General features: G+C 32.5%; 2 protein-coding genes across 2 annotated transcripts; both read right to left on the minus strand.

Moving 5' to 3' along the window:
• Positions 1 to 3,986: 3,986 nt before the first annotated feature.
• On the minus strand, positions 3,987 to 14,086 carry LOC125073286 (glycosylphosphatidylinositol anchor attachment 1 protein). The gene is made up of 11 exons (XM_047684050.1): positions 13,694 to 14,086; positions 12,267 to 12,386; positions 11,445 to 11,604; positions 10,812 to 11,102; positions 10,116 to 10,230; positions 9,186 to 9,276; positions 8,108 to 8,351; positions 7,289 to 7,627; positions 6,514 to 6,787; positions 4,880 to 5,060; positions 3,987 to 4,151 (listed from the first exon to the last, which is right to left on the minus strand). Exons 1-11 carry the CDS (start codon positions 13,940 to 13,942, stop codon positions 4,056 to 4,058), a joined length of 2,160 nt encoding a protein of 719 aa, XP_047540006.1. The 5' UTR covers positions 13,943 to 14,086; the 3' UTR covers positions 3,987 to 4,055.
• Positions 14,087 to 14,484: 398 nt separating this feature from the next.
• LOC125073513 (facilitated trehalose transporter Tret1-like) lies at positions 14,485 to 18,684 on the minus strand. The gene is made up of 7 exons (XM_047684374.1): positions 18,547 to 18,684; positions 17,633 to 17,862; positions 16,748 to 17,071; positions 16,197 to 16,329; positions 15,360 to 15,583; positions 14,876 to 15,070; positions 14,485 to 14,724 (listed from the first exon to the last, which is right to left on the minus strand). The coding sequence occupies exons 1-7, from the start codon at positions 18,608 to 18,610 to the stop codon at positions 14,485 to 14,487; spliced, it is 1,410 nt and encodes a 469-aa protein (XP_047540330.1). The 5' UTR covers positions 18,611 to 18,684.
• Between the last annotated feature and the right edge of the window lie 1,328 nt (positions 18,685 to 20,012).

Consider the following 20,012-nt stretch of genomic DNA (forward strand, 5'->3'; position numbering starts at 1 on the left):
ATTACAATTATTGTATTAGTCTTAAAAGATACATAATAGTATAATGTAATTTTTTTGTCACTGTAGGTCACGAGCGTGCGTTGCACACCTTAAAAAAGATTTCTATATTACTAAGTATACGTAATAATATATACAAAAAATATTATATAACTTAAAAAAATAAACTTGTATATGTTTTATGTTTCATTAATTTAGATATTGCTTTTTGGATAACTAACGTTTGTGAACTCATTTCGTCATTATTTAAAAAAAAAATCCAGGCCGACCTATTGTGAAACGTCCTTTCGATGCGTGTAATCTCATTTACAATGTACTTACGTGTTTACAATTATTAAAGTCACTGTCGCATATAATTTTCTGAATTTTCACTCCCAGAAGAGATCTAACGAGCAGAGAAGCTCGGAACAAGAGGCTTATTAAAGATGAATTATTATAATTATACAAGTTCAGTGGTGTTTACCAGAGTTTTGTACAAACATCTCGAACTGAATAGTAACATCAATCTGTAAGCTATATCTATCAGATCATTATGAGCCGTAAGTTTTGGTCTTGTTAATTTACTATTTACATTATGTATATATATTTTGATAGTCTATATTTATATAATATATCATTATGTGTGTATTATTGGGATGTAGTTATGTGTAGCCTATTATTATAATTTAGTATAAATATTCTTATATTATAGTTTTTATCTCTTCTCTCTATCTATTTCTGCACTTACCTGTTTTCGTTCCAAGCTTCCATCACCAAAGGTTCTCTGTGAGAGATCGCTATAAGCGATAAGACCGCCTTTGCGTACCTTTTATCTAATATTGTGTGTGTTCTCTTATGTATTCATGTGTTTTGCAATAGAGTACTTTCAATAAATATTTACACTATAGACTGATTAGCGTTGCAGATAGAGAGGCTCTAGGTTAATACCCAAGGCTCGTAGACTAGTAGAGTAAACTCTGACATAGCCTTTTGCCGTCCTGTCAAATATAATTCACAGATCTAATCAGAGACAATGAGTCTATTTAAATACAGTGCTAAGTGTTTAATATTGTACGGAACATTCTGTGTGAGCGTCTTTCGTATGCTATTTATTTTAGTAACACGCAGTTCAGCAACATCTGATAGTAAAGATAAGCGCGTATTGTGACAGTTTTTGTGTGATATCTTTGACATAATATTATGTTGATCATAAACTTGTACATTGTGTATTAATATACATATGTACAGTGTAACCGATGAGACATCCCATTGGAAGATACTGTATCGTGTATTTTACTTATGAACAGAATCCTTAACACCGATATCCATTATTCTTACTTAAAAATGGCGAACTTATATACCAAATTTTAAATTTTCGAAATTTGTTTAATGATTTACCATTATTGTGGTGATTTGTTGTTGGGGGTATTGTGGTGACAGGGTGGTGACAGGATGGCTGGTCCAATTGTCGCGGTGAACTGCGGCTGTTATTAATGCCACCATTCCACGCGGTCATGATTTTAACAGAGGCTATTTTAAATTTTGATTTGCATAATATATACGAGTCCTTAATAGTACTAATCATTACGTATTATTACACATCATCAACATTACATATCATTTTAAATAGTTTTAAAAATAGACATTATAAACTAAGAGACTTAGAACTGCATCAACGTTTAAGACGCTCTTTAAATGAACATTTTAACCGAGTATTCAAACTTCTTATACAAATTTCAATTGAAACCGATAGTTTAGTTCGAAACAACGTAACTAACGTAAATATACAGAAAAGGGAAACTCATTTTAAAAAAAAAAAACGATAAATGTAACAAAAGTTTATTAAAAAATTGGTTTATACAATAAAAAAAAAGTTGAGCATAGGTTTGGTTATTTTAATAAGGTTCCACAGAGATGATTAGGGTTATTAAACGTTCATGAAGAATATTGTTCCATTCTTATGAAATCGCTGTTCTTAGTGCTGCCACTATTATTATGGGCACTGGATTTCTCGCACATACAACTTATTTAAACTATCCTAGACATTCTAAATTGAATAATTATCCGAACTACGCACTGGCCATAGTACGTATGTACCTCTTTACAATATTGTCGAACTTGTGCATCGGCGTGGGGTCAGACATTATGTTGCATTAAAGTAAAATTTTCGACTATCAATCCCATTCTTATTCTAAAATCTCCATTACAGTATTGTGCCGTTGTACACGTCAATAGTTCTTCTAGCATGTCTATGAATACAAGTACCGTTCGCCCGATCAACGAAATGCTACCCCACACCATATATGAAAAAAGGAAAACGGTCGTCATTGCAACTTTGACCATATATGACCCTCCGTCGACGTTAGACTCTCCTACAACCGTCTGCATCATTAAAACTTGTCCTACACTCATCGGTGAACGATATGGAGGCCTATTGCTTGTCCAATTAAGATGTTCTCTTCTTCTACGTATGCTTGTCTGTGAGCTGCAGACAAGTTTGGACCATTTGCTTTTCTGGGCAGATTTCCGCATCCCTTAGTCTCCTTCTTATTGTCCGTGCACTCATATTTATTTCACGCACCTAATTTAGCTCTGTTTTGATATTTACAGACGTGAGGAAACGATTTCGTAGGGAAGTTGAAAAAATAAATCGGTGGTCACGACGGGTGGTTCGAGTTCTACGAGGGTCTTCTTTTGTAAGAACATGTCTCTACAAACCTTCGGATACTCTAGAAACCGTAGACTGGTTTCAATTTAAATTTCTATTGACTCAAACCTTCCCGCAACTTTGCCATAATTCTAGCATTCATATTTATGGTTACGAAACTTTTGTTGAGTTTAAAAGACTGATAAAATCAATACTATTTAGTAACAATAATTTAAATCGCAAATGAAAAAAAAAAACAAAAGTAATTAATTATTACAATTTTTACTCTAATAATACACGAATTTGAGACTACGCATAAATTTTATTTTCCTGGCTATAAGTTTATCTTTTACTGCAGGTCTATTTTTAAATCTTGTTTTTTTTTTAATGATTGTGAATCTACTGACATTTTTATTTAGCTTAATCTAAAAAGTTTGCATACTTATCAAAATTATTAATTCGAAAATACTCCTAAAATCGATGCAGTTTATGTGTCAGCCAGTGTAATTAAGCTAACATATATAACAATTACATACGTACACAACATTGACAGAAATCGTCTCCTATTTAATACATATAAACTTGAAAAAATAAATTCAAATTAAAAATACTTTTAAAACAAGCTTGTATTTAAATGCTCTAAAAAGAAAAAAAAAAAAAAATTCCTTTAAAATTTTAACTAACCTAACCTCATTATACACTATTTCTTTAATCATAAAAGCTTGTCGCGAGGCTTTCGTAAGTACGTACATTGTAGTATTTAATTAAACTGAAATAAAAAAAAAACAAAAAAATGAAACTTGAGCAGATTAAATTACCAAATTATATGGTACTAGTTAATTAACGCAAGGTTATTACGCGGCAAGCTTAAACAGTTTTCCGTATATAGTAGAGAACAGACAGAGAGGAAAGAGAGAGGGAAAGGTCGCCTGGATAAGAGAGGCAGAAGCAAATGGACTTCCTGGTTAACTAGCACCGTTAGTAAAACAATTCCGATTTCGTTTTCGTCTACTAATTACGTAACCAAATTTTTACTAGTTCATAATTTCCTTATTGCTCTTACGTTTTTAAATTAATTTAAACTTTTAATCTGATTACGACATAAATTGCGTTACTAGATAAGATAAAAGTTAATCCGAGTCGCACTGTGCGTGTAACGATGACATTTAACTTCAAAATTCGCGATTTTTAAACCAAGCAACAGTTATATTACGAGGATTAAAAGATCTTCTTATCTTTCAAATCTCTCTATGAAATTTCTTAATTAGTAAACAGGCCCCACGGTCTAACAAAATAATCCTCAAGTCAAATTTAATGTTTGTTTCAAATTATATCGTGTCAATAAAAGTAAAGACTTTTACATAAAAAAAAAAAACTTTATTAAGTCTTTGGAATGGCAACACCACACAATCAATGTATTTGAACACTGTATTTATGCAGTAACCCGGTTACATAATATTTGCCAGAATAACAACCACGTCGGCAGAATGACCGTCGCTCCAACGTTGAACAGCCAATTTCCATAAATCTGAAATGTAATTATACATTATTCACAACTGATAGTTAGCTGCAAGCCTGTACGTCTACATCCCACGTGTGGGCAAATGTTCCCACATTTTCAATCAATTCAAATAATTTGTAAAAAATACATTGGTAAAGAAGGCATATTATTCGATACAAGATTATATTGATGATAAAAAAGCGTGGAGTTAATGCTTTTTGACTTCCAGGTAGGAGACATAACATACATATGTAATTGTATTTAACTAACATGACTGTATTTTTAGATGTTGAAAAAGGAGTAACTAATGAGATTCTTGCCGGTTCTTCTCGGTAGAATCTACATTCCGAACCGGTGGTAGCTTCACTTAATATAGTTTGTTAAATGACGATTCAAAAGTGCTTGTAAAAGCCTACTTGAATAAAGTTTATTTTGATTTTGAGTCATCTTTAATATATTTAGAGTTTTTCCCAGCATAATGCTTCAATTTTAAAATGCACAAGTAGCATGACTCCTCATGTCTAACTTTACTCCCCAAGCTCAAGATTACTTTTATCATAAACATTAAGCCCTCAGATTACAAAACAAAAGGTCGTATGAAGCACGCTAAACATTACAATGAAGCGAATAAAAATTCCCAGTAATGTGTAGTAATTAACAATTTGTTGATACATCATAATTAATATAGGAATCCATATTAGTCTAAGACTTTTAAATAACCTAAACACTTACTGTTACACAGATAAATAACTTACCATAGAATCGACAATAGAAAACATAACAGCCTGCATCGCAGCGTCACGTCCTCGACCGATCATAGACAAGAGTGTCTCTTCCGGGAATAAAACCCGTGAATATATTATCAGACCGAGAGAGACTACGGATAGCGGGTGGAGGATGAGACAGATGATTCGTTTGAGAAAAAGGCAGAAACCGCTGGAAAAGAAATATTTAACTTTAGGGAGACATATTATGATTGATAGTTGAATCCGCTGGCGGGAGGAGTATATTCAACTTTGCCCTTGAATTTATGAAATTACATAAATGGTGTAATATAATTAAATACAAGATTATACAGATGATAAAAAAGCGTGGAGCTAATACTTGTTGACTTCCAGACAGGATAAATGATATACGTATATAATTGTATTTAACTAATACTTAATTTACTAACAATTAAATATTTGTAAGTTTGTCATCTCCAACTTTATATTTGCAAGTGGTATTCACCTTAATAGGTAATGTATTTAGTTTTAAGTTGTATTAAAATTGTATACCTTTGTACGTGTTGATGTATTTACCACTGGTGAATCTTAAATAAATAAATAAATAAATAAACTAACATAACTTTGTATTTGAAATGTTGAAAAAGTGTAACCGCTGAGTTTCTTGCCGGTCCTTTTCAGTAGAATCCATATTCATAACCGGTGGTAGCTTCACTTAATATAGTTTTTTAAACGACGATTTAAACGTGCTTGCAAAAGCCTTCTTGAATAAAATATATTTTGATTTGATTTTGATAACATTGTAAATGTATAATATAGCGGAACTATTAGCAAATCGCGTGAAATATGTAAATGTATGATTTGTTTATGTTACCTCCTCTTGCCATTGGAACATACTATATTAGTTAAAGGACCTATCTGCTCCTAATGAGCATGTTCAAATCAACATTATTACCTTTTTTGTGATAAAAATTGTAACTTTTTAAAATCGCTTACGATAAATTAAAACATAATTCGTACTGGCACTTCTTTTTTCAATTCAAAATTGGTTCGTTTTATAAAGGAAACTCTTTTAAATTCCTCATTCATTTCTCGCAACAAAAATGTGTGAAGTTTTAGCTATTAAGTGGTTGAGTACGAGTAGTGACCTCGTTGGTCTAGTGGCAAGCATACAAAGCAACAGTGTCCAAAGTCCTGATCGAACCCAGGATCGTACAAAAAAAAACCATTAGATTTTTCTTTCAACAAATTCTCACTAGCATCCTGGAGTCTGTAAGTTAGTGCTCTGTGCCTCGCAAATCGAATCGTATCAGATTCCCTATCCCATCGAATTACGAGATACCCGTCTGCACTAATATGTGCACTGTTGGCTATTTACCGTTGGAAATAACCCTGGAGGACCCTAGAGATTTCGGTAACAAAGCTCATCATCACCAAAACACGAAAAGTATTACGAATTGTGTAAAATTCCACTGACTCACTCATTACACAATAGCAATAACGAAATAAAACTAGTTTTTAACGGATTTAATCGCGTATATTAATTATTTTAACATCCCGACGTTTCGAGCACTTTGCAGTGTTCGTGGTCACGGGCAGACTGAATGTGTAATAATCGCGAAAATCTAAGACAACATTAAGCAATAACGAAATAAATCACTCACCTTCTTGAATCACTGTCCACTACACCGACAATCAATGACAACGGTGTATACAGGACTGCGACACACAGACCCAGCGGATAATTATGCATTCCGATAGCCAAACACGCTGTAGATAATTCAATCAACAGTAAAATATTGACAATCGATAATTCCTCAAAGGTTAACGTCGATCGTAGTTTGAGTAAAAAAGGGGTGATGAATATCAGTAAGACAGATGTTGCTATAAGGCCGTAGTACACTGAGATCTCTGATGGCTGGTCAAAGTACGTTGACCCTGAAACATGGAAGAGGAAAGTTAGTTAAACATGACAAATAACTACATATTACTAAACGAACCATAAATTGTCGTAATATCTTAAAATTAACGGAGCGTACGTCTAATGAGTAACTTAAGTACAAGCCTCGAGTATATTCAGTTTAAATATCGGACCAATAAAAAAAATACGGAATCGAACAACTGACAAGACCCCCTTTCTTAAATGCAAGTGGAAAATAGTAAAAGCACTTTTGAATCGTCATGTCACAGTTTTGAATTAAATGTAGAGCTTCCACGGGTTCGGAAAATAGATTCCACCGAGAAAAACCGGCTCGATACTCTTTTCCACAATTTCAATGACGTAGAATGTCAGTAAAGTCCAATTATTTTTATATTTTTTTACAGAGAGCGTCAATGCCTATGCACGGTGGTGACCACTTAACATCAGGTGATCCATTCGCCCGCTTGCCTACCTGTTACATACCTACATAAAAAAAAATATATTATATTGTCACATACCTATATGGCTGAATAATAACGGCGAATTCATGACGCCATATCCAAAGAGATGTATCAGTAAATAATTCCCCCCCATATTGACAATACTGAAACTGATATCTGTTTCTTTTCTATCTTTTCCTTCATGTTTTGTTTTATTTATTTCTTCCTTTTTCTCCTTTTTATCTTCTTTTTTATCTTTATCTATTTCATCTGTTATTTTATCTTTAGGGTCTTCTTTATCTTTTGAGTCTTTTTTATCTGTATTATCGTCTACGTCTTTTTGTAAGGTAACCCAAAGCGATAGAGCTCGGAGGAGCATCGCACCACATAGTAGACACAAAGAAGGCATATATTGACCTACAAAACAAAAAAAAAAACAAACTTATTTATTAATTTTTTATAGAATTCCACTTATTTGTTGACAGCGAAAGTAAACACAACCACCGGTTCCAAAAACATTATACCCTGATTTGAGAAGAACTGTCAAAAGAAACAAGATTTTAGATAAAATTTTGTAATTCTTTATCTTTCAAATTTAAATCATACATAATATCAAAGAGTTTTTATGATATTTCTTTTTTTTATTATTTTAAATACCTGGCAAATGGGCCATTTGACTGCAAGTGGTCACCATTACCATTGCTCATAAATATTAACACTGTAAGAAATATTAGCCATCCCTTAACGTCGCCATGAACCATACCAACCTGCTGTTGTTGTTGTGATGTTGTCTGTTACCTAAATACCTAATTGTATAATAAACTTTGACACAGAAAAAAACCGTTACATGTTTTTATGTAGCAACAGAAAAATAACGAACAAACTTGAAGAACTTACCGATTGAAATGAACCTGTTCGTGGCAGCCAGCATATAGAAGAAATAACTCTGGTGGAATCGCTCCAGAAGATTATTCAATGAGCGTAATATACTCTCCAATGTTATACCCAGCCGATAGAAGTTTCCATAGCTAAGGGATTGGACTCGAGGTGCCATCCCCGCTGGGTCATCCACGTCTCGACCTTCTAGAGTAACAGCTTCGATTCCGAAGCGATGGAACAGGCCGTGGTTACCGTTGGGCACCTGGAAGTTTTATCTGATTTTATTGCCTTCCCGACCAAATTTCTACTGACAGTCTTACTAATTAAAAAGGTAATTGCTATTCGACTCGATTTCAAAATACAATTCTATAGACATTAAACTTGTTTGTGACAAGTTATGCTTATGCTTTAAAGGAGAAAACTTTTCACTTGGTAAATCCTGCTGCAGGTACAAAAGGTACCTACATAGATATTTGTTATTGGGCATCTATGAGCAGAGTGCATGAGTGAGACAAAAATAACGTTCATTAAATATTAAAAATAGCACAGATATGGTAACACAAAAGAAAAATTACACTTATGGCAGTTCCAATGCTATTATACAGAAATCATCACTTGCCATCACGAACTATTTACCAGTATATCTTCCTATTACAAATGATATCAATGTACGCAAACCAAATTGAAAAGTGTAAACTTAATCATCACAAAATAATCACCTAAGACTGAACTTCAGTGTCTAAATCACGCTTTTATGTCATATCTGATGAGTACCAAGCCTGAGCATGAGCTTGCACGAAGCCCTACCGCCAAGTATTATCAGCTCAGAATGTTGATTGTATTGCTATGGATGGAGTAGATTATATTGTGAGAGTTGTCTATCCAGATGAATTTGCAAAACCCTACCACTAAGTTTCACCAAGTACACTAGAGAAGCTTCGGGTGATCTTCAAGACGCAGCCTAGCCGATTATTAAAGATAGATAGATATTAAAAAGGTTTAAATTTACTTTTTTAATTAATAACTACTACCAGGAACTCATAAATCCTCATCGATCAAATCTCTCATATCATTATAAAAATCATCAAATACATACCCCAGCAATTTGAGCCGACACCATTCCAAGCATGGTCCATATACCATTAACCCATTCGTCCATTTTATTACGAGTTCGAATCCAGGAGTAACTATAAAACACATTTATCGAATATTTAAAAATAAAAACTTTATATTACAACTAATAATTCGTGGCAGACAGCATATAGAAGAAAGAGCTCTGATGGAATCACTCCAGAAGATTATTTAAAGAACATAATATATACTCTCCAAAGGTAAACCGAGCCGGTATATTTCTATAGCTAAAGTATGGGCCACGAGTTGCCATACCCATTGAGTCATCCATGTCTGGACCTTCTAGATATCAAACCCAAAGTCAAAAATCGTTATTCAATATAGAAGTATTACACTTGCTTATTGACAGTCGGACATATACCACCAGATTGGAAAATAAACGTCTCGAACCTTAGAAGTACCGACGAAAGAAACTTACTACTATTAGAGATGATTAAAAATGTCATCTAATGGAACATGGTCACTTTGAAATATAAACCCCATCATTAATAGAAGTTTAAACACCTCTTGACACCGTCAAAGCGCTGCCAAGTACAGTATCTCACATTTTATATCCCTTTTGCCTGTAATAACACTGGCTCTCAGCTTTCGAAGCAGAACACAGCAATTCACAGTATTGACAGGAGCGTGAAAAGGATTACAAATTCAATGTAGGACCATGTGCAAGCCCGCGTGCATATGTCAGAACAACTTATTACGTATTCTACCACCATTGTTGTTCTAGTTTGAAGGGTGAGCCAGTGGAACTGCAGACACTAGGAACATAATGTCTTAGTTACTTGTGAATTGAATGTTTTAAGTGACTAATTACCAACCGGTGGCCATTTTGTCTATTCAACTATATCCTAAAAATTAATATATTAAAAAAATATATGACATAATATATTTCCCTTACCTGTTCTTATATGAATGATGGATTCCTGACTTCACGCATAACTTATGAACTAAGTTAACGAGATCCAAGTTTGGCAATTGTCCGTTAAGGCCTTCGACTTTTACTTCAATGTATTCTAAAATTTTAATGTTGATATATTTAAAAGAGAATCGATCAAGTCATTTGTTTTTTTTTTTTTGTCTAAAATTAGCAGCTCAACGTTAATAATCCCCAATATAGTGAATGATTTTCCATCCCATTCTAGTTCATTCATTTTTTTGCAAGCTGTACCTCAGTAATTGCAAGTACATGCCGACAGTTTAGATTCTTTATATATTTAGGCCCCAAAAAATTCTAATACTACTAGTGTGAAGAAGTGTATCACACTGTACCAATATACTATTACCGTAAGTTTTTCTTGTTTATTTTGTGAATATGGTGCTCATGTTGACCTTATATCAATAAAGGTATTAAATAAAATATTTAAAGCCATTTGTCTTACTGCACTTGCCTCGGATAAGATGAACAGAATTGATAGCATTAATATTTCCTTTGCAGGATATGTATAACCCAATACACTATTGAGATTTGAAACTGTGATCAAGTCATAAATTAACTAGGTGACCTCATAAGTGTACTCTATGACACTGGATTATAGTAATCTAAACTTTTCTAGTGAAACAGACTATTAATAATATAATAAAAATGTTTACTTACTGAATTTTGGAGTGTGAAATTCTAAATTAATAGCAGCTTGTATGGAACCAGATCGACCTTTCAAAGTACCAGGGTCCAAGCATTTACTGTGATCAGTGATCCACTCAAAGCCCTTAGCATATTTTCCCAAGTCCAATCCAGATGTACTAGGCTGCCAGAAGCTGCCAAGAGATGTGTAAAAGCTAGACGACTCTCTCTGTAGGCCGTGGTATGCTTCTAGCCATGCCTGCATTCCTAGTTGTTCATGCTCAGTGATTAAGAATATTATGTCTTTAGCCCAATATTTTTGTGCTGCAAAAAGAAAATTTTAACTATTATATGAATACACAAACATATTTTTAATATTTTACACAGACATGTGTTTAAGATTTATATTTGATACTTAAACCAAACTAATTTTGAGTTTTTTTTATAAATGTATTATTTTTCAATGCATAAAAAATGTATTATGTCAATTCAAACTTTAAGCTGAAACCCTTTCCTTTTTCATAAATAGGATTGTACTTGAGATAGCCTCACGGTTAGTTAGGTGTATATGTAACACTAGGAGATAAAATACACAATGATTTTTAAGTCATAAGCTAGGTCCAGTTTATTTTTATAATTATAATGGTATTATATAAATAGACTTACGTCTTGCAAACTGTGCAAAGGCAAGCATGAGGGCGATGCCCGCTGCAGTACCCTTCTGGTGGTTGGAAAGGGATCTATATGGAGCTGTTACAACCAGAGCTTCCAAGGATGAAGTTCGAGGTGCACGTAGTATACCATACACATTTGTGCCTTTGTAAACCTAAAATTTTTATTATTAATTAGAAGTTTTATACAATTAAATTGTGGGTTGTATTCATTTTAAATAGCACATAATTTCATAAACCTATTTTGACAATACTGCAAAAAGTAGATCTGACTGGATACAAATGTATTTGTATCTAACTTATTGATTTTTAAATATTAATTCCTATGCACTAGAAGGGACTAACCTTGTGAACTTAACTACTTTTTTTTAAATTTATATACTAATGTTATTTAGTCTTCTCATTCCAAGCTAATGGTAAATTAACATTTTATATAATACAGTAAAAACATATATCAATATAATATCTTAAGCATACTTGAACAATGTAATTTTTATTTTGATACCTAAATAAGCCATCATGTAATGAATACTTTAAAAATTCTTTTTAATATGTTATGTCTACACTAGACAATACTATATTGTGCAGTAGTGTGTACACCAGTTTTCATAGGTACTCCACTCCGAGGTTCGATTCTCAGCCAAGTTGATGCAGAAAAAGTTTATTAGTTTACTATGTTGTTTTGAGTCTGGGTGTTTGTGGTACCGTCGTTACTTCTGATTTTTCATAACACAAGTACTTTAGCTACTTACTTTGGGATCAGAGTAATGTTTATTATTATTATTTATTATAATTGTGGTTTGTTTTAATGTGTTACCTGTCCTTGACCGAGAGGATAATTTAATGTGAAATTATGAGTATAGACTTCTAAATGCATTTGTGACATTTTCCCAACAAGCCACGGTATCGGCATCTCATCACTGTCTTCATATTTCTCCTGGAATTTTAAACAAATATTTTTATTAAATTCTACGCTAATTACCAACAGATTATATTGGCAACAAGTGATGGAGAAAACTCAAAGAAGATTGGTGTGGTAATGGAAAATATATTATATTATAATTTTTTTAGGAAATTAGAAAAGGTTAATATTTGAACACTACTAATGCAAAAAAAAATTTAGTCTTACTTGTCTATGATTATTGTTTGTATTTATGCACATTATACAAGGTTAATACAGATCAAAAATATACTCATTTATTATTTTGTCAAGAGTTTTTTTTTTAATTTATAGTTTTCATTAGGCACAATGGTCCCGTGGTTAGAACGCGTGCAACTTAACCGATGATTTCGGGTTCAAACCCAGACAGGCACCTATGAATTTTCATGTGCTTAATTTGAGTTTGTTGTTATAATTCATCTCGTGCTCGGCGGTGAAGGAAAACATTGTGAGGAAACCTGCATGTGTCTAATTTCAATGAAATTCTGCCACATGTATATTCCGCCAACCCGCATTTGAGCAGCGTGGTGGAATATGCTCCAAACCTTCTCCTCAAAGGGAGAGGAGGCCTTTAGCCTAGCAGTGGGAAAATTTACAGGCTGCTGATGATTGGGCACGATGATGATGATGTTCAGAGAATTACCCTGATTGTATACGATCATGCCTAAGGGTTACTTACAATACATCTTAAGATTATATATTGGGATGTTTTAAAAAGTAAGGATATTCACAATAAAATAGCTCTTTTTGAATGAAGCAGTGACTAGCATTGTATAGACACGGAGGAGGAAATGTATACTCAACTTCCTTAGTTATTTTTCACATGGCCCATAAAAAAATTCATATCAAAAAAACATTGATTAGGCATATGACTCAATACAAGATTAAATTAAAGATAAAAAAGCATTGACTTAGTATTTATTTAGGGTATATGAAAATGAAATTGTACTTTACTGATATACTGTAATTATAATGTTGGAAAAGAGTAACTACCGAGTTTATTGACAGAAGTGATAAGAATCAGTGGTAAATTTACATTTAATTCAATTCTGTGTCACATGTCGATAAACAAGTGCCTTAATAAGGGTATTTTAATAAACAATATTTTGATTAATGCTTATTAGAAATTCAATCAAGGTTTTCTTTTTAACATCAAAATACATGGTTATCCTCAGTAATATTAAATTGAACAATTGGAAATGAAAATAAAAAGATTAATAGATGTATTCTCTTATAAATATTAAAATAAGATGTAAATTGGGTGTTTAAGTAAAAATAATGTTTTAATATAACACTTCCCCTACCTCTAGTTCTTGCAGGAGCTCGTTAAAGTATTGGTTAGCTGATTGCTCTCCATTAAATTCATTGGTAACAAGACCAGGAAGTAATGCATTTTCAGAGAAATACGTCTCATTATTAAACTCTCTGTGCGCCAGCGTAAGGAACCAAGCTATTGCAGCCACATAAAATAGAAAACATAGCGGCGAATGTATCCTTTTAAGAATCCTAACCCATTTAACGGAACCATATTCTGGGTCTGATAAAAGACCCATTTTTAACTAAAATATATTTATACGTTGTCTAATTAATTCATAATACAAATAAATATTTTTTAAATTATATTTTGCTTAACAAACATAAACCGCTCCTTTGTATTAGTACAAAGTTACAAATTGATACTTGAAAGGTATGTTCAACTTTTGACGTTTGTCTCATTTGGCATTTAAGTTTCGTTTGAAAATTTTGATATAATTGTGCCAGTGTCCTGGGTATAATGCCACAGGACAATTTGGATGGTGGTTTTTTTTCATATATATAAAATGTCTGTATAGTTTTATTTAATTTAGTTTCGTCCATTTTTATTACTATTTTATTTGCACATTCTTTTAGTTTAAATAAAAGTGTCTTTAGGAATATGGTTAATTTAAAATTAGTAGGTTGAAATTGTTACAAGGCAAAACAAATACACTATACTGATTATTGTTTTTTTTTTCAATACTTCATCTAAAATAAATAATTATTTAAAATATTATTATAAATACATCTCTTATTCACAAAATATTACAATTGATTAATATATATATAATAACTTAATTTATTTAAAGCTATTCTTATCCCTTCTTCGTATTAGTTGAATAATTTCTTCTTCACTTTTTCCTTTAGTTTCCGGTATAAAAATCATAGTAAAAATTGCGCCTGCGAGATTAATCACACCATAAAATATAAATGGCGAATATTGCCCTAAGATATTTGCCATTGGTGCATATATGGTAACCAATAAAAATGTTAAAAACCACGCGAAAGTGACTACTGTGCCTACAACTTTAGCTCGGATCTGAAAAAAAAAGATAGAGTTAGTTATTTTTTTTAATCAATAATGTTATATTTGTATTGCTTATATTAGGTCAATAATAGATTCAAAACGCAAATACAGTCTGAAAGCTCTTGGAAGATTTGTATGAAGATAAAAGTTTTTAAACACTTACTTGAAAACTGAACATTTCTGTCAATAAAATATATGGCAGTGGCGAAACACCGGCACCGTACATTGTTACAGAGAGTATGATAGCAACCACGGGCAACCAACTGGGTACGGAACCACCTTGCTCTTGAACAATCATTAATATAGCGATGACGGTCATTGATATCGCTGATATTAGGAAACAGCCGATTAGGAGAGGCTGGAATGAAACGCTTTTTGTTAATAATATCTGTATGCTTCGGCCAATCAGGACATGTCATCTTTGCCTCGATCAGATCGAATGATAAAATATAAATGAATTAAAAATAATCAAATATATTCAAGAAACCATCTAACCATATGAAAGAACCATGTTAATGATTTAAAAATAGGGGATTGTAATCATCCTCAACAGATCAATAAACTGGCTGTTTGAAATAGTCTTTTAAAAGCTAAAGTGGACGTTACGTTTGATATCGAGGAATGACATTTTTAATTTAAATTTTTACCTTTCGTCCACACCTTTCAACGATAACAGCGAGAGTCAGAGAGCCAATTATCATAACTATTGGAAAACTTAGCGTTTGTATTTCAGGACTTATATCGAATTTGACACCAGTTGATATTAACACGGTAGATGCATAGGTTACGATAGCATAAGCTCCGTTTAATCCATGGAATAAAAATAACGTCATAATTAGTATGAAGGTACGACGCCAAGTCTTGTCTTTCACTGAAACAAAATATATCGTTCAAGGAAGGTGCTCCAGAACACATTCAGGAAAAGTGTATTTTTATTGAAAAGCTAAAAGGATACATATTGATAATATATAAATAATAAAATTCCGCAGACATTTTTAACTTTGCCGTTTCATAAATTCAAATAATTTGTAAAAAATAAATTGGTAAAGAAGGCATATTATTCAATACAAGATTATATACATAGATGATAAAAAAGCGTGGAGTTAATGCTTGTTGACTTCCAGGCAGGATATATCCGGTTCTTCTCGGTAGAATCTGCATTCCGAACGGATAGGAGCTTAACTTGATATACTTAGTTTGTTAAATGACGATTCAAAAGCGTTTAAAAAACCCGACTCGAAATAAGGAAATGTTGATTTGATTTTATTTGATATTACGTGTTGTGATGTGTCAACTAAATTAAGTTTTAGACTGCAATTTATTGCAGATTACTGTTTTTGCAGATTATTGATTTTTTGTGCACATTTATGGCATATCATTTTTAGAACATAAACAACTATGTTCATGAATTAATTTATAGATTGTAGCTGTGTTAAATGTGTACAGTCGGACAATTCTCACGTGTTGTATCGAAAAATACATACATATGCTTGCGATGCTCATATTGGGGAGTGATTTGAAATGTGCATCTTCATTCTTCATTCCTTCAACAATACTCTGAATAATTTTATCATCTTCCTCCAGACCTCGGAGACGTGCTACTGTTTTTGTTGCCTCCTAAAAATAAAGTATGATCTCAAAGAGATTTTTTTTACATAATAACCAAATGAATTATTTAAAAATATCGTCCTTCATTTTATAATAAATCTAATTATCACTAATGTATGTTGTTAATCATGATAGTGCTGTTGAAAGTAGTTAGACCTAAATGAAGCTAATCTCGGTTTTTATTTTCTAGCTGTATAATAGATATGCTAGTTAGTCGACAGGTGTGAGTTAGAAGTAGCTTATGACCTTTTTTGGGGTTAAACTTGCTTCAAACCAAATTTCTTGAAATTTGGCCCAGTGGTTTGGCAGACGGTCAGACAGAAAAACAGAGTTACTTTCTATAAGTATATATATTGGATCTTATATCTTGAATGATATTTTAACGATTTACATCTTATTTGTACGAATAAATATAATAAAAACTTACATCAATTTTCCCTCGTTTCACCAGGAACGCAGGCGATTCAGGAGCTTTCAATAACAACACGGAAGTAACAATCGGCAATATCAACGCCACGATGACAACTGTGTAATAATCTAAATACGCTCCAATGAGGTACATCACAAGTACTCCAGTTGTTTGCATCAGCATTATGAGTGTCCCCAGTATTCCTCTTAAATCATCTTGACTTATTTCCTTTACATACATGGGCACTACGTTGAAGCATCCACCAGCTGCCAAGCCAGAGAACAGCCTCGCTATTATAAGCGTTGTAGTCGATGTATAGGATAGTTTTATTATCCACGATACCTAAAATACAATTAATAATGCATTGAAGGTTCTTTAGTATTATTTTTTTTATTTTATTTATTATGATATTATGACACTGGAGAGATTTTATGTTTGTGCGAGCTGAGCTAAAATCAATTACCAGTACAATTTGAATATTTTTTTTTCTTAATAGCATCGACCGTTTCAAGGAATTATACTTATATTGCTATTTAACTTTCAATCAAGAATAATGTTTGTGTTAGAAGTGAGGCCGACAAAACTGGAATAGCCGACAAAGCTCTTACATTGTTAGGCAGCAAGCTTAAAGCTTATGCTAGAATTGGTGACTGTAAATATATGGAAGGAGTAAGGAAAAAACCAACGTCTTGCACATCGCTAGGCTAGCTGTTAGGCTATTGAAATTTAATTCATTTGTTGAGGAAGTACAGGCCCTATTACTACGCCTGAGCAAGGGAGCCTTAACCGTCAATGAACGTCAACGGAAAAAGGGAAACTTGGTAAGCCTCTTGCTTCTAAAACCAGATTAACTCAACTTGATTGTATGATAGAGGTCATATTATGTGTCATAGCTATACTTACCGCTTCAAATATAGTGATGAGTATAATCCCTATCTTTCTCCCATAAGTGTCAGCAATAAATGAATATATTGAAACTCCAAAAATGGCTGACATGCTCATGGAACTTGCGATCCAAGCTATGGTGTTGTTAGATAGAGGGTAGCCAGCTGGAGAAGCATTGGATTGAAGGATCTTTGTAGTTGGGGAGATCCATCCGCACTCCAACCCATAAACGAATAACGTAGAGTTCGCTGAAATTAATTTATCGCGTAATGAAAATAATCTTAATTTTCAAAAACTTCACTTGTGAACTTATGTGATAAGTGCTGGACTAGCGTGTCCTTAACATTATTTCTTAGGATGAGACTATTACTAATAACTATTTTTAATTTATCTATGCTTTGCTAGCCGTTACTATTCTGAAGAAACAGTCCTATGACATCCATAAAATCAAGTATTTAAGGTTATTAAATATCAAGGTTTTAAGGGAACCTTAAAAACCTAAACCAATATTCTACAACAAAGTAAATATGCCCATCATCACTTTACACATATTATAAATCAAAAAACTACCAATCGGATTATCATATCGAGTGTTAAAAAAGACAAAAATAGTGTTATGGAGCTGGACGAAGAATATTGGTGTATTGATATATTCACTCACGAAGTTGTGCCTCAACTAATATTGAGCGGCGCATACCCACAAAGAGGTTTTAGTTCGGAAAACGAATAATATTAGAGGATAGAAAGCAAAAAAAAATTAAAATTAAATTATTTATATCAGTTTTAATTATAGTTTAACGTAGAGAGGAGTTAGTGAGTGGATAGATCGGTTATAAACAACATTGAAGAGCATGTGACATGCTACATCTATTACAAACATTCCTGTCTCAACCAAACAAACAATTTTTTAGAAAATATAACCCATAACATACCCAATAAAGCAAAAATCCATTGAAGATACGTGTGGCCTTTTTTGAACTGTTTATCGTTATTCATATTCTTTATTTAAAAAATATTTTTAATAGAAACCAAACCTTTAATAAATTTTACTCTAATTTAGTCACTCAGGGAATACCAAAGAAGTGAAGTCTCATATGAAATATATTAAGGAAAGATACGAATAACAAATAATTATTTATGAGGAGCATGTATTATATAGGTTGATGAAAAATTGTAATTACATACTATAGTTTTCCGATGAAGTTGAGAAAAGTGTCTGGTGTTAAAAAAAAATACATCAAGCTAATTTCTAAAATATTGTTAAAGAAATTTTATGGCCACTATTGTACAGCATTTTTATGGATTTTTTGTCGAATCCATAGGGTTTAATATTTAAGGTTGTGTCTATCAATTAAAAAAAAAAAGACTAATCTCTTTTTTAATCACCATTTTTTCCATTGTTTATTTTTTTGAATTGGTTTCCTAGTATGAAACTTCTTTTAGCCAAACACGCAAACACAGGTATAATATCTATTCCATGGTCTCATAATCCAATGGGACATGACCAAAAATAGTTCAGGCTTGGGACCAACTGTTTTACGTGCATTCCGAGGCAAGGTAGTGTACACACTTCCGACTTAGTTTCCAGCTGCTTCTGAAATTTTTCGATTGTAAAACCCAATAACTATTTATTGGCCTGACCTTAGGTTTGGAACTAGGACCTTGGCCTTATATCTTTATATGTTTAACCTTATTGTTTCAACAACCATGATATATAAAATTCTATAAGTAGGCATTGGATTTGCCCATCGGACTATGATTGGGAGAGCGCATTTTTGCGTATACACTCGTGAATTTAGTTAGTGTTTAAATTAGTGGTTGTGGACGAAATTCGGAAAAAAATAAAAACTTATTTTATTTTATAAATGAACACCCTATCAACATTATTTGAACAAAACTTTAATTATAAATTTTTATTTACTCTAAGTTGATTGCGTCAATGTTTGCCTGATATTAGATAATTTACGATATATATTTATATGTCCTATAAATAGATTTATTTGTATATGTAACAGATATATGGAATATTAGCTACCCGTCCTGAACACGCCCGAGTAAAATCATTCTTTAATACAAAATATATCTAAATAAGCACTATCAGAACATCCCTAAATGCTTATAAAAATATTAGACATTATAACAGCATCGATATACAAGCAAAATGCGCAGACACCACCAAACCAGCACGTCCCTAGCTCTCAATGTCACGAACAGAGTACACTATACAAAATACAAAAATATAATAATTTTTATGCTATATAAAAAAAATGGTACCTAACTACATGTGTACCTGACTGGATATCTCATCAGAATCTGTAACGTTGGTTTTTTATTTTTAAACAGAATGTTGAACACCGATCCCCGATATTTCAATCGACAAAAGGCGATCTTCTGCATA

Source organism: Vanessa atalanta, chromosome 24 (assembly GCF_905147765.1).
Source record: "Vanessa atalanta chromosome 24, ilVanAtal1.2, whole genome shotgun sequence".
NCBI classification, from domain to species: Eukaryota; Metazoa; Arthropoda; class Insecta; order Lepidoptera; family Nymphalidae; genus Vanessa; species Vanessa atalanta.

What these genes read in the sequence shown, in the direction of transcription:
- LOC125073513 (XM_047684374.1), bottom strand. Translation starts at nt 18,610, where the DNA reads ATGAATAACGATAAACAGTTCAAAAAAGGCCACACGTATCTTCAATGG. An exon ending in TTGAAAGGTGTGGACGAAAG is followed by an intron (nt 15,071 to 15,359) that starts GTAAAAATTTAA and finishes GTTTCATTCCAG; the next exon opens with CCTCTCCTAATCGGCTGTTT. An exon ending in CAGAAATGTTCAGTTTTCAA is followed by an intron (nt 14,725 to 14,875) that starts GTAAGTGTTTAA and finishes TTTTTTTTTCAG; the next exon opens with ATCCGAGCTAAAGTTGTAGG.
- LOC125073286 (XM_047684050.1), bottom strand. Translation starts at nt 13,942, where the DNA reads ATGGGTCTTTTATCAGACCCAGAATATGGTTCCGTTAAATGGGTTAGG. An exon ending in AGCTCCTGCAAGAACTAGAG is followed by an intron (nt 12,387 to 13,693) that starts GTAGGGGAAGTG and finishes TTAAAATTCCAG; the next exon opens with GAGAAATATGAAGACAGTGA. An exon ending in GAACAGGTTCATTTCAATCG is followed by an intron (nt 7,628 to 8,107) that starts GTAAGTTCTTCA and finishes TTTGTTTTGTAG; the next exon opens with GTCAATATATGCCTTCTTTG.